Source organism: Magallana gigas, chromosome 6 (genome assembly GCF_963853765.1).
Source record: "Magallana gigas chromosome 6, xbMagGiga1.1, whole genome shotgun sequence".
In the NCBI taxonomy this organism is placed as follows: Eukaryota; Metazoa; Mollusca; class Bivalvia; order Ostreida; family Ostreidae; genus Magallana; species Magallana gigas.
The window spans coordinates 1,059,888-1,074,859 of NC_088858.1; the positions used below are offsets into that span (position 1 = coordinate 1,059,888).

The window sequence follows — 14,972 nt, forward strand, 5'->3', positions numbered from 1 at the left end:
CCAATAGAATACCAACAGGTGCCCCATACCACCTTCATATATTCTAAATATTGGCCACAACCACCTAACCCCCGGCAGGTCAATGGACATATTCAATGGTGAAAATATTGGACATGAAAAACTCATTTTATTAATGCACACATGTAAAAAAAATTTAGCATCTTGATCTCGTGGCTGAAATAAATACAGTATGAATAATTCTAATTATTCCAATCCAATTTTCCAATGTGCTCGGCAACCCTGCATCTCATCACATCCTACAGCCCCTCAAACTCCTAACGAATAAAAGAAAGACAGAACTATTTGTTTACAAGTTTAATTATTAAATTCATCCCGTGTAAAATCTCATCATCATAAGATAGCATTAGCTGAATGATATCCAATTGCTATAATGTCTAGCTCCGTGTTACACTCTGGGAGTATAAGAGATACATCCATCCAGATTCATCAAATACATTTGTGTCCGTTTTGCATCCGTTAGTCTTTTTACAAGGCCATGAATTATTCTGTTCATTCCCAAATTCAAAAGAGAAAGAAAGTTTTAGACAAATTTTCTTAGCACATCATGATGAAGCAATATAAAACGGTCATGATTAAATATATGACCTAAATCAATTAAAATATTTGTTGATTCAACATATCATGTTTCTTATAGTAATCTACAATTCTACAAATATATGAAAGGGAATGTCTCAAAAATAACTTGGTAAAACATTTGATTAGTAAAAATGGGTATAAAAAGAGGAATATATAAAATGATTTCTAAAATTTGAAATTCATTCACCAGAGATAAAATTTGAACAAGGCATAGTATTTAAATGGCACAACCATCCAACAAATAAATAATCAGTAAAAATCACTAGTGATAAATACACCATCTTTCTAAAAGTAACAGGGACAACCATCAATATATAACAATGGAATTATGGTTACATCACATCAACTTCATGGAATGTCTATATACATGCATACATAAATTTGGTGTATACATAATTATTTGGACAGATATGAATATGAATTACATGTCCTCGTAATGATATAAAAAGTTTAAAGTAACAAGATTAGCTGACAATGAATAAACAGACAAAAATGGTTTCTATGAATAACATGCTAATGCCAAATCTGTCAGCCAATCAGATTTCTTGTTACATTGAAGCTATGCTTCCCAACTATAAAAAAAATAATTGAACAGTGATAAGCAGATGAGTTTGAACACTTTCTACTATAGTCCCCTAAGTTTGTAGTTCTATTGCTGCATCACAGTTCTCTTCATCCACTTGTCTGGCTTGTCAATTGCTGCAGGTTCAAATCTATAAATCAAACTCCTCTCCCACTCGATCTGTGCTGCGATTCAGGTCTTCTTCTTTGGCCTAGAAGCATAGAATAATGCATAATTATGCAATTATATTAATGTTTTAAGAAGGAATCTTTTTTAAGACAACAAAATCAACGGATTTTATGCACAACTTGTCAGTTATAAGGTGTTATTAAATAAAAATCACAATAAATTCTTAAAGCAAATTTTTGACAAACACCAAAAGCTGGAACTATATAGGATATACTGTATGTACAGAGTAGATACATGTTTCATGGAGCAGACAAGAAAGATAAATCCTTTAATTTACTACACTAAGCCAACAACTCTCCATGGAGAGAAAGCAATGTATGAAATTCTAAACAACACAGGGTGGATATATGAAAACTAAAACACTCATTGTCTCTTTCTCTCTGTCTCTCTCATATCCACACAAATGAACAACAAGAAAACCGAGAGTCGGCCCTGAATATAACTACATGTATAAACACATGTAAGTCACAGACAAAATAAGATATAACACTTAATGCATGTGCATTGGTATATACAGTAGATTCCTAACTAAACGCGAGGAATTAATATCCGTGTAAAATTGCAAGAGGCAGATCTTTTAAAATCTCACTTTTATTTTTTTTTCAACCAAATGTTAACTAAATAAAACTATTCAAAATAACAATTCTGTGTGTCCGATTTTATATTCTCGCGATTTGATGCAAAATGGTTGAATTGCATAATAAAGTACTCGCGTAGAATAAGGAATCTACAGAATAAAGGTATATAAAGAATATTTTTCATCATTCTGCCCTTATAAAATATTGTTAATTCAAATCATGCTTTAATTGATAGATGCAATTATGATTGTCAGTATTAACCGATCTGATCCAATCGCAAACTGAGAATAAATAAAAGATAAACATCTAGCATGATCAAATGGATGCACCAAGGTTACGAGGGAATCGGTTCTTACTGTAAACGCCTTGTTATGGTAGGACTGAAACAGAAACAGCCTCAGGTTAATGTTAGCACTGACTCTGTATAATTCAGGGATCAGATCAAAAGTTGACAGAATTTCAGGAGGCAGGGTGGTCATGGCCACTTTATAGCTCTTTTTTACACGTTAAAAAAGAAACATTGGATGAAATTTTTGTAACTACGTGTATGGTTGCTAGTGCTTGTTATGGGAAAAAAACAGTTAACTGAGAAGAGAGGTAATAATTGATTTTTACGGAGTCATGATATAAGTTGTGATTTGGGTAATTAAAATTTAGCATGCTTGAAGATGTGTTTATGAACCAAATATTAACCATCCAACCTCCTTAATAATTTATGAAACTTAATAATTATACAGGTTAGCAATCAATTTTTTTGTTGATATACTAATTCTTCAAGAGCTATAAAACATTAAATGTAGATTTTATTTACAAATAAAGAGGAGATAAGAGGTCCTGTTGTGTAATATTTAGAGAAACAGAAAACTAAGAGAACAATGTAGCAGAGGAGAAATGACCTTAAATCTAGCTTTGTTATTACAAACAGTGTAAGGAGCACCCAACACAGCAATCCAGAGTGATATACAATAAGCCACAGTAAAAACCAATTATGATTATACTGGAAACAGTTAAGTTCCATAAAATTTGGAATTGTGTTCATCTCATTACATCTAAGAATGATCAGCTATTCATTGCTAATTTTTTTTCTGAAAGTTATATATACATAATTTTTTTCTTCAAAAAAAACTGATCATCACTCAGTTTTTATTCTTCATTTTGATTTTTCTTCAAAAAATCTTCCTACTGAAATCAAGAAAATATATGCTGCAAAAGAGTTCTAAATTACTGAAATTCAAGCATAGGCTTACAACCAGGTATATTTAACTTACACACAAAAAATATCCCCACGGAGATTTTGCACTAGACTTGATTAAACTCATAGTTATCTTATTATTTTTTTTTATCTAGCTAAATAATAAATCCTGGGTGCAAGCTTTTATATCTACATCTACAAAGCGTTCAGAGACCTAGGTCCCTGTCTAGATGTGGGTCATGGATCACCGTAAGACCAGTAGATACACTGCGGTACGTCTATAGCCTACTGTTAGTACAATGTAGAAGCGAGGAAGCAGTTAGTGTGCGGAGAGTCACACCGTGTGATATGTAACCTGCTCGTCCTTGGGGTCGCCTTCTCTATCAGACCCCTCCTCCGAGCCCTGGTCAGCTCGATTACTCCCAGAATCCTCAGCACGATCAGCCCTCTTAACTTCCTGTTCCTCAGCCTCACGAGGCTCAGGCTAATTACAGGAAAAGAGCATGCATTATTCCTGATTACATTGTGTGTTAGAGAGTTAAAAGTACATTGTTGTATCAATATTACAGGCATAACCTTAATGTTAAGGTCAAGATCTAGTAAATGATTCTAAAGTGTCTTTTTGGTGCTAGAACCATTATGATGTCATAATTGATTTGAAGAATCTTTTTCCCATACTTTACGGCTTTGTAGGAAATATGTAGAAAATTAAACAATTTCTTGACATTCTATGTTAACTCATGGGAAAAGTAATCCCGATACCTATATTCAATTTGACATCATTTAAAGAAGAGGTCAAGAGCTTGTTTAATTCCATTTTGGGGGAGACTTTAGGCATTCTAGATCTATTTTATTAGTCAAACATAGGTAATCACAGATTACAAAGCTCACCGAGACGAGGCATCAACTTTATGAGGCATCACCTTTAAAACCACCTTTATCATATGATATGAAAATCATAGTTAATGATCTTGGATATTCATGGATACTGTTTTGACACAATATCGTATATCATATGTAAAAAAATTGTATGATAATCCTATGTTCACTTCATACATTATTATAAGATACAATGTTTATCAATACAATAATATAAAATATGATATTGCATCCAATGATACTTACAATATATATCATTTAATACAATATAATACTGTAATAAATATTGATGCAATATGATTTTGTAACATATAATATGACATTGTATCGTGTTATACATTATTGTATTTAATCACATAATACAATATCATAATATCTAATATAAATACAATATAGCATTATTTGATACTATATCATATCACATAATACATCACAATATTGTAACATATGATATTATATTGTATAATATAGTATAATTTTGTATTGTATGATATTGTATCATATTTGATACACAATATTGTATCATATGATACAATATAATTTGATAAAACATTGTTTCATATCATATGATACAATATCATCTGATACAGTACGATATTATATAATACAATATCATTTTATACAATATCATATCATATGATACAATATCATATTATACAATATCATATTATATGATATCTTATAATATCATATAATACAATTTCATGTATTATATAACAATATATTATATAAACCAATATCATATTATACAATATTGTATCATACGATATGCTATAATTATAATATACAATATCGTATCATATGATACAATATCATATATTGCAATATAATATGAAACAATATCATTCGATAAAATAATATATTATACAATATCATATTCTACAATATTGTATAATAATATACAATACTATACATAACAATATCATAATACAATATCATATAATAATGTACAAAAAAATTGATACAATATCATATCATATCATATAACTTTTTACAATATAATGTATGATATTACATTGTATCATATAAAACAATAGTGTATCATATCATAGAATACTATATCATAGGAATCATGTTAAATCATTTAACAACAAACACATCTATCAAGCAGGTTTGAGTGAGGTAGGAGAATTTTTAGCATCCTTGATAATGGAGATCAGGCTCTGCATCTGAAGCTACCTCTGCAATTCATTTATATTATAGTTAAATCAATTATGCAAGCTATTATCTATAAAACATGTAACCTGTTCCAAAAAACTAAACCTCATCCAGCATCCGAAACCTATGGCTCAGATTCAGCATTCAAGCCTGTCAGATGCATCAGTATCATGAGATGCATCATCCCTGCAAGTTTGGTGATGTAAGGACCAGTAATAACTAAGATATAATCATCAGAGGGCACCTGCTCTAAAAACTTTAACCAGCTCTTAAAACCTTAACCTCATCCAGCATCCGAAACCTATGGCTCAGATTCAGCATTCATGCCTGTCAGGTGCATCAGTATCGTAAGACGCACCATCCTTGCAAGTTTGGTGAAGTTAGGACCAGAAATAACTAAGATATATTTTTTAGCATCCTTGATAATGGAGATCAGGCTCTGCATCTGAAGCTACCTCTGCCATTCATTTATATTATAGTTAGATCATATATGCAAGTTTGAAATAGTGCTATTACCTACATATATTAAACATGTGACCTGTTCCAAAAAAACTAAACCTCATCCAGCATCCGAAACCTATGGCTCAGATTCAGCATTCAAGCCTGTCAGGTGCAAAAGTATCATAAGACACACCATCCATGCAAGTTTGGTGAAGTAAGGACCAGTAATAACTAAGATATGATCATCAGAGGGCACCTGCTCTAAAAACTTTAACCAGCTCTTAAAACCTTAACCTCATCCAGCATCCGAAACCTATGGCTCAGATTCAGCATTCAAGCCTGTCAGGTGCATCAGTATCATAAGACACACCATCTATGCAAGTTTGGTGAAGTTTGGACCAGTAGTAACTTAGAAATGGCTATCAAAGGGCACCTGCAACAAAAACTTTAACCTGCTCCAAACACCTTAACCTCCTCCAGCATCTGAAATTCATGGCCCAGATTCAGCATCCAAGTCTCTCAAGTCCATTAGTAGGTCCAGATGCATCATTCATGCAAGTTTGGTGAAGATAGGACAAGTAATAAGTTAGATACAGGACCTGCAACAAAAACTTTAACCAGGTCCGGACGCCGACGCCGACGCCGACGCCGAGGGTATAGCATAAGCTCCCCCCGACTTCGTCTCGGTGAGCTAAAAATGGACAAAACTCCAAAATTTGTTCCTCAATTCCTTCATATTTCATTGAAAATGACAGTTTAAAACATGATTTTTCATTGTGTTTACCAAAAATTTTAGCCCCGGTACACCCTATCAAACAAAGCCATTGTTATGAAGCATCATTGAAAGAATTTATATCTTAAATTTTATGAACCTGTAGGCACCTTTCATTTACTAGATCTTGACATTCAATTGGATTAGATAACCTTTATTTCTTTTCAAAGTTTAAAATTTTGTATTTAACTATAACCACAGACAACAGCAACAAATCGTTATGTTCAAAGCATGCCTAAAATAAAAGGTACAGGATACTGATTCCTGAATAAGTAATATTAACAGAACTTTACTCCATTGGACCACCATTAGACTTACAGACATCATACTGTGGAATCATTTCAATTCATACGGGACAAATTTCGTGGATTGCTTAAATTTTACAGGTTCTTGGGGACATAATTTCATGTTTTATCATACACCTAAAAAAAGAAATATGACTTATAATAATCATAATTTAGTAATTCGTGGAGGATGTAAATTCATGGATGAAAGGTACCCACGAATTCCACGAAAATTGAGCCACCACAAAATCTAATGATTCCACAGTCTCTACTCATGCTGCTTCAAGAACGATGAACCAAGAATTACCTAAAACAAAACAAAAATATGGCAAAAAAACAACACAACTCACTGACCTTGTCATCTTTCTGTTCCTCAAAGCTGCTCATCCTTCGTGGTGCCCTGTCCATCGTCACGATGGTTTCCGAGGTAGCAGACACGGCCACGGCTTCCTGCCATTTCTCCTCCACCGCCGGCTTCTTCTTCTTTTCCTTGGCCAGCCGCTTCTTCTCCTTCTCTTCCTCTTTCTTCTTTCGTTTCTGTTCTTCTTTCTCTTTCTTTTTGCGCTCCTTCTCTTCTTTCTCGCGCTTCTTTCTCTCCTCCTTACTGAGGAGTTCCGGGGGGTCGAGAGGTGGGGAGGGAAGGTCGTGCACACTGGGAGGTTCTTGCTGGGTGGGAGGAGCATCAACTGACCTTTCCTACAAAGCAATGTATTAATCGTATCAAATGATGCCTTCTGTGTTAACTCTGCTTTTCTTGCCCACAAAGTTTTATGCCTATCATAACTATTTTGCTTAAGATTTCAATTCTTGGTTTCCTATTAAAATTTTAAGTTTTAGGCAAAATATACCAGTAAATGTAAACATTACAAAGCAATTCAAGTATTAATAAGCTTTAAATTCCTCCTGTCAAGTTCTTATTAACTACAATGCATGGGGAATGAATCTGGTCAATATATTATGTGTATAGTAAGTTTCTTTTTTAATTTTACAATTTAAATCTTCAACATTTTCAATAATGAACATATAAGTAATTATGAATCTGACATATTGAAGCAAAGCATACAGTTCTATATGAAGCAGTTTAATAGCATTAGGTTATTTTAACTAGTTTGTTATTAGCTGGTTAGTATATATATAGTCTCTGAGGGAAAGATCAGTCTTATCTCCTCCAAACCCTTAGCAGGTGCCCCTCAAAGTCCTCAACAGGTGCCCCTCAAAACACCAGAGTCAGGAGCCCCTCAAAACACCTTGACAGGTGCCCTCAACAGGTGCCCTTATAGGAATACAGAGGGCTTGGGCCAGATATGTGGCCCTGTGAGACTTAGCTACAGTGTGTAGGGCGAGTTAGATGACAACAGCTAGTGTTTACATGTAGACATGTTATTTGACAACATAAATGTACATGGTCTGATAGATATGTATTTATAGTAACAATGTGGACAGGTGAAATGTTTCCGTGAATACAACAGAAATGTTCACAACAACAACAAGACAGGAGGATGGTTCACAAAAAAATGTCATCAGTCAGGGATTACTGTCCCTCATTCTATAAACCATGATTTCTTTAAAAACAATGCATGCAGTTTCTGTAACAGGATTTATTCAGCTTCCGTATTCAAGCACAGTTATAAACAATCGTCAGTGTACAAGTATTGCATTAAACAGAAGGAATCACTGAACACATCCAGATTTGTTCACAAAATCGGAAACATAATAAACAACATGATTACATAGTGTGTGGATTGGATTAATTAAGTACAGCAAGTATCACTATAACATAAAGTAAAAAAGCAGCACTAATAAACAAAAAAGCAGCACTAATAAACAATACACAAAATGGCTGCAGAAAACTACAAATTAATCTCATTCAAAATTATCCCTATTCCTTATAACCTGAGAAGCTCACTAATTCACTTTATTATTATTTTAGTTTCATCAATGATTGGTCCATTATGAATATTTCAGAAAAGGGACAATAAATCCACCTCCTTATCAATTATGTGTATATGCATATTTATAAAAAAAAAAAACTTTCATGTTAAACTTCAAAATGACAACAATTTGAATTGGAAGAACACAAAACCAAACCTGATAATAGAAAATAAGATAATGTTTCTGGTGTTTGTTTAGTCATGAAATTCTCAAGATTATCATCCCTACCAGACCCCTACCCCACCCTTGTAATTTTAACCATATTGGTCGAACATTTGATCTTGCTTTAAGTAGATAAATGTCAAATCACAGGAATGTATATTAGAGAAAGATTAGAACAGCTCTAAAATGACATTAGGAGATCAACTTTAATAGAGAAATATATGAATGTATGCTTTGGAATAAATTCTTGAAATATCACTCTAAGAAAAATATTTTCATATGTCTTGAGAAGAAAAAATTGTTTGGCAGTAAACTCACATATATAATTCATAATGTAAAATTGAGACAGAAATGTAATGAAATCTTATTAAAACAATAGAAATATAAGCTAACTTTGGTCATTTACTCTTCTCTTAATAATACTCTTGTAACAAACATTCTAAGTATTTGGTAATAAGCATCTTGAAGGCATCAAACAATATACAATAAGTATCTGGCAATTAAATCAATTTAAATATGGCACCCTCTTTCAATATTTATCAATGAAAAAACATCACAGCTTTTAATGGAATGCAATCATGACATAAAACTCTGTAAATATTGGGACTTAATCTTTGATATATACAAATAACTGAATATAACCCTAATGTAAAACTCTCTAAGTACCAGTATATTGGACTATTCCTTGATATACAAATACCGGAATCTAACCTTGATGTAGAACTCTGTAAATATTGGGACTAACTTTTGATATACAAATTACAGAAATATAAATGTGAACTGATGTACAACTCTGTAAATATTGGGACTATTCTTTAATATACAAAACAACAGAATATATCCGTGATTTACAACTCCCTAAATATTGGGACTGTAAATCTTAGTTTTATGTTAACACTGGGACTAGAGCAGAATCATCAACTATAAGTACAAGCCTGGACCATTATCACAGAATCAAGCAAAAAATCAAAATAAATACAACAAATCTAATCTTGTCTACTGTACATAATAAACATAATCATTCAAAAAAGGACTTACAAAAAACAATAAATGTAGCTGAACAATATCTAATAAGAAAACAAAGAACTAAGTACTATATATTTATACATGTACTTTTAAGTACTGTCTTTAACTTCTACAGAAGAAACAAATCGTCTAGCAATTGGAAAGTCACTTTCTTTAACACGTACATATTTATTATTTCGGATTATAAAATACTTAGACACAGGTGTAAAACTTGAGCACTATCTTAATTCTTAAATATTAGTTAGCACATATCACAAAACTTTACAAACCTTACAGACATGTGTACAAAGTTTACCGTCCTGTTATGACATTATTCCTAAACTTAAGTTATACAGAAAAAAATCAAATACATGTACCCGCACAAAAATTTTGTAACCCATGCATTCATTTTTTACTAAGAACAATATAAATGAAATTGTGATTTGTGATGCCAAACGGATGTTTTAAGTCCTCAAGTTTGACTCAGATGAACAAAAAGAGCATTGAGACAAGAAATATCAGTATTGCTAGGAATATCTCCGACAGGATATACACTGACTCTGGGCTCTCTGGGCGGACAACCAAAGCACTTAACCTTTTTGCACTTAAAGTCCTAGCCAGCATGGTGGGAACTTCTCTTACGCTGTGCTGAGGTTCTGGTCGACTGCCTTCCTTTTGTCTTACAGATTGAGGAGGTTCCGGTTGACTGGTTTTCTTTGGACCACAGGAAGTACTTGCCGCTTTGGTGCTTTTTTCCTGCTCTCGAGGCTTCTCCCTGATCAAAGTCTCTGGATGATTATCTGTGCTGTATTCTGTCAATCCCAGTTCTGCTTCAAAGTCTGAGCTTTCAGACTCGCAGAGAGGAGCTGCTTCTCTTGTTTTAAGATCCTTCCTATTTCTGTTTGTTTCAAGTTTACCTTTACTTTCAGCTTCTTCTTTACTTGCTGTAACACCCCTTCTTCCCATCATTGAGCTGTCTAAGTAATCTTTTCCTTGTCTCTCACTTGCAAGTTCTCTTTGAGCAATAATTGGTATGTTTTCTACTTCTTGTTTTGAGTCTTTTATGAAATTAATATCTTTCTTCCATGCATTTTCACCTTCTGTTTCCCTATTCTGAACAGAATGAACACTGTCTACAGAATGAACACTGTCTACAGAATGAACACCGTCTACAGAATCTTTTCCTTTCTCTTGCTGCTCTTGCTTCTTTGCCTCCATTTTCCTGGTAGTTCCCTGAAGAGATCCATCAATGTAGACCTTTTTCTTTGGGTTTTCATTGTACAGCCTGCTTGAGACATTGTGGAACATGGCTTCCTTTGGATACATCTGATATGACCTACTGACATAAAAGTCACCAGGTTCTCTTTGACTTCTGACCAAGTCTGTGGTGTTTCTTGTGTGATTTGAGCTCTGTTCTTTTTCTCCTTTGCTCATATCATGGTTCAGTTCCTGTAGCTTTGAAGATATGTCTGACGGAGACTCATAGTCAAGAGTTGTATTGTTTTGATGGATATCTAGTTTCATTGTTGTGTCTTGGCAATCTTTCTTAACCCAAATACTACCACTATTACCAATATTTTTAACAGATGCAGTGTTATTCTCTTTTTTGTAAATTAAAGTATTTTCCTGGACTTCAGCTTCTTTACCAATCTCTCCCTCACTCTTAGCACACTTGCTGCTTCCTTCAGGACCTAATTCTTGTTCATTTCTTTTCCCCTCCTGCTCTACCTTCCTGTCTCCTTCACCTTCTGCTGCCTCAACCTTTCCACTGAAGTTTTCATCAGCCCCTCTTTTCTCCTGGATTGTAGTGTCTTCTTTACCTTCTGCTACATCTATCTTCAAACTGGAATGTTCATCAGCTCCTCTATTCTCCCGATTTGTAGTGTCTCTTGTGGTTGCTTGTTTTTCCTGTTTGTCTAGCTCATCTGTCCCATGGAGGAATCTCTCTGAGTGGGACAGGACCCACTTTGCAGTGCTGCCATATTTGTTTCCTGATGACTTTTGCTTTTGTTTTCCAGATTGGCAATCTTTATCCTGTTTGGAACACCCATCGAGCTGCTGCTGAGAATTTGGCTCTTTTTTAGAGTCTGTAACTTTTGGAGGAGTGACATTTGGAGATAAAGTGCTCTTTGATGCCAATGGGGTCATGATTTTCTCAGATTTATTTTGCTGTGTTGATGTTATTGTTACATTCTTTTTTGGAGGGATGAAAGTCAAAGGTTTGACAGGTGCAGACTTCCTGTTCCAGTCTGAGAAAGCACTGTGGGATTGACCACTGGAATTCTGGGAGGGCTTACAGACACTTGCTGCTGTAGATGTAGAGGGACTAAGTGTAGACGAAGAGCTGCCAAGTGTAGAATTACTGTAGCTCTGGGAACTTGGAGTTGTACCCTGGGTTGAAACTATTGCACACACTGAGTAGCTTATATAGGGCTTATCCACAGGTGAGCTCTGGAAAGAAACAAAAGTCGAGTTTCTCTGAGATTCTCCAGACTTGCTGACACTGAGAATACCCTGACTTTGGTTATCAATATATGACTGATCAACTGGAGGAGAGGCATTTGTTGCAAAAGATGAATTTGTTGATGTGTTGTTCTCCTGGACTAAGACTCCAGGAACACATTGTTTTGCTACAGCAGCAGTGGGTGTGAATCGTTTGTCATCCTGTACTGGTGTACAAACCCCACTATCACTAGTCAATGGAGCGCTGTCAGGCGTGGAGAAATTTGGATCATTCTGTGACACTGAATGGCTGTCTCTTGCAGCTCTGACAGGTAGAGAGCTAGAAGGGGACAAGACAGAACCAGAGCTGATTGGAGTCTGAATTCCTTGACGCTGTTTTTCATCAGAGACATGGACGAAAGCTGTTTTAGGGACACACGCTTCCTTTCCTAGTAAGGAATTTTTTTTACTGTCATCTTCCACTTTTAGTTCATGGCTCTGTTGTATTTTAGTCTCCAAGTCTTCATGATCTAAACCTGAAACTTGGTTTCCATCCTTGGAAGCATTAGCAGCATCTAGAATGTTCCTGGATATTTCTACAGAGGTAGTTGGTTTGGTATGGGATGCTGAAGGCTTTGATGATTCTTCGAAAGAGTTCTCAGCTTCTTTGAATAAACTTCTGCAAACATTTCTCTCTGTCATCATGTGACTCTCTTTCTCTGACTGAAGTGGAGTCAGATCATCACAAGGTTTATTAGCACAAATCTCTTCCTTATCTATTTCTATCACTCTGTCACTTTCACTGGTTCTTTCCTTGAATGTATTTAGAACATCATTTTTTACTTGAGATCTTCTTGATATTGGGTTCTCCGACACATAAGATTTATCTTTCAGAGAATTGTCATTAGAAAATCCTTCTTCATGGTGAAAACCCTCCTTACATGTATATTCATCCCGATCTTCTTCTGAGATCTTTTTTTCTGCTGGCATCTTCAGACTTTTCTGCAGCAGTGTCCTATGGGTTTTGGATTCCTCCAAAGGAGCCTCATTTTTAGGTGACCGTGGAGAGGATTCTGGGGTACAAGAGCTAGATGACCCGTCTGAGTCGCTGAAATACCTAGGGAGAGATGGGGTGGGTGGGGAGGTCTCTGACCCTGACATCTGGTCATCTGAGTGACAGTCATCAATAAAGTCAAAATCCAGTTTCTGAGGGGACCCACTGGACTTCTCCTCATCAGAGAACCCATGCCTCAGCTCATACACTAGATTGTCCTCACTGGAAAATCGGACTTTTTTGCTGGCTGATGGAGGGTTCTTGGGGGCACTGACCTCTCCCCCCAGTGTGACTGACCTTGCTCTTCTTACACACGGTTCATTGTCGTATTCCTGGAGAAAATCATCCACACTGGCACTTCCTTCCTCTGAAGACAGTGACAAGATGGAGGCTGTACTGTTTGTCCAGGCATCTCTTCCATCTTCCATCCCATTCCTATTTCCATCATGTTCATCTTCCGCTGTACCATGAGCTGTAGTCTTTGTTAATTCTGTTTTTATTGAAGGGTCTTCATAAAGAATTTCCTCCACTAATCTCTTCTCATTCACTAAATCACAATGGTAACTATCAACTTCACTTTCATTCAGAATGTTGCCAGTTGAGGAGGTAGATTGAGGGCCTGCGGCGAATCCATAGTACTCAAAACTGTCATGTAGCTCCATCTCCTCTGGAGGATCCTTAAGGTTAGAGCGAAGGATGCTGTCATCAAGGGGTTTCTGATCCCGGGGGCTTTTGGAGGCTTCAGAATCAGGCTTTCTGATGATGTATTTCTCCAACAAAATGGCTTCATTGTTTTTATAGCTGAAGCTGTCCTCTGAATTACCAGGACTTTCGTTATAGAAAGCTCTTCTTTCCATGGCTTTTTCTGAAGGAGCAATTCTATAGTTCTTGCTAAGACTTTTAGTACCAAGTTGTCTGTGTCCTGGTTCTGAATCCAAGTCTTGGATCACAAATCCAGATTTCTCCAGACTGACTCTGGCTGGTGGTGACTTGACATCAGCCTGGGCCTTCTGTCTGTCTCTTCTACCTTTCTGTCTGGTGGAGTTAACCTTTTTCTCCTCGAGCTTTACATCAGCTCTGTGGTCATCATCCGACTCTGAAGAGCTGTACCGATACAAACTGCCACCAAATGAGATCTGACCCTGTGTGGACTCTGAACTTCTGTGAGCCTTGTCCATCTCTGTATTTCCACCTGTTAGTTCTGGACTGCGGTCAAATGAACCGGATTTAGAAGAATTTGCACAACTAATATTACTATCATTTTTCCTTCCAGATGCATTTCTCTCGAAAGTGTCAGAGAAACCTTCATCCACACTGGAGTTGAAATCGCTCTCTTTAAGATTTCTCCTGACCTTCTGATTATACTGAAGAGGATTCCTAGGAGTGGATGTCATGGTTGACTGAACATTCAGTGGGCTGTCCATGCTTGATTGACTGCTGGTTCTCTTCTTAAGGTACCGCCCCTTGGGCACTGACAATTTCTGAGGCCAAAGTTCACTGTCACTCCTGCTAAACTGAGAACTAGCACTTCGGAGACTTTCTTCATCAAACGACACCTTCTTGAAATTTTCGCTTCCTGTACGCTGGCGCCCTCTTTGCCGTTTTAGATTAGGTTTAGTTAATGAGCTATGTGAGCTACTTTTCTGATTAGTGTCCTTCACAATCCACATATTCCCTGAGTTAGTATTAGCATGTGTATACTCTAGATTATATAGTCTGTCAGTA

At 35.7% G+C, this 14,972-nt stretch overlaps 2 protein-coding genes across 6 annotated transcripts in view; both read right to left on the reverse strand.

The window, feature by feature from the left end:
- Window positions 1-300: 300 nt before the first annotated feature.
- The window catches only part of LOC105344453 (band 4.1-like protein 1), a 28,818-nt gene continuing 14,146 nt past the window's right edge, over window positions 301-14,972 (reverse strand). The window contains exons 13-16 of one of the 5 annotated variants that reach the window (XM_011452242.4): window positions 7,007-7,348; window positions 3,474-3,602; window positions 2,283-2,306; window positions 301-1,370 (exon numbers count right to left, since the gene is read on the reverse strand). In XM_011452242.4, the coding sequence (XP_011450544.3) occupies window positions 1,311-1,370; window positions 2,283-2,306; window positions 3,474-3,602; window positions 7,007-7,348 (555 nt within the window). In that variant the 3' untranslated portion in view covers window positions 301-1,310. Of the gene's footprint in view, window positions 1,371-2,282; window positions 2,307-3,458; window positions 3,603-7,006; window positions 7,349-14,972 lie in introns of all 5 variants that reach the window. The other 4 variants (XM_034469266.2, XM_011452254.4, XM_011452246.4 and 1 more) reach the window with 4 other exon arrangements.
- LOC136276558 (serine-rich adhesin for platelets-like) lies at window positions 8,233-14,971 on the reverse strand. The gene is made up of 2 exons (XM_066088885.1): window positions 9,539-14,971; window positions 8,233-9,469 (listed from the first exon to the last, which is right to left on the reverse strand). Exon 1 carries the CDS (start codon window positions 14,915-14,917, stop codon window positions 10,235-10,237), a length of 4,683 nt encoding a protein of 1,560 aa, XP_065944957.1. The 5' UTR covers window positions 14,918-14,971; the 3' UTR covers window positions 8,233-9,469; window positions 9,539-10,234.

What these genes read in the sequence shown, in the direction of transcription:
- LOC136276558 (XM_066088885.1), bottom strand. Translation starts at nt 14,917, where the DNA reads ATGTGGATTGTGAAGGACACTAATCAGAAAAGTAGCTCACATAGCTCA.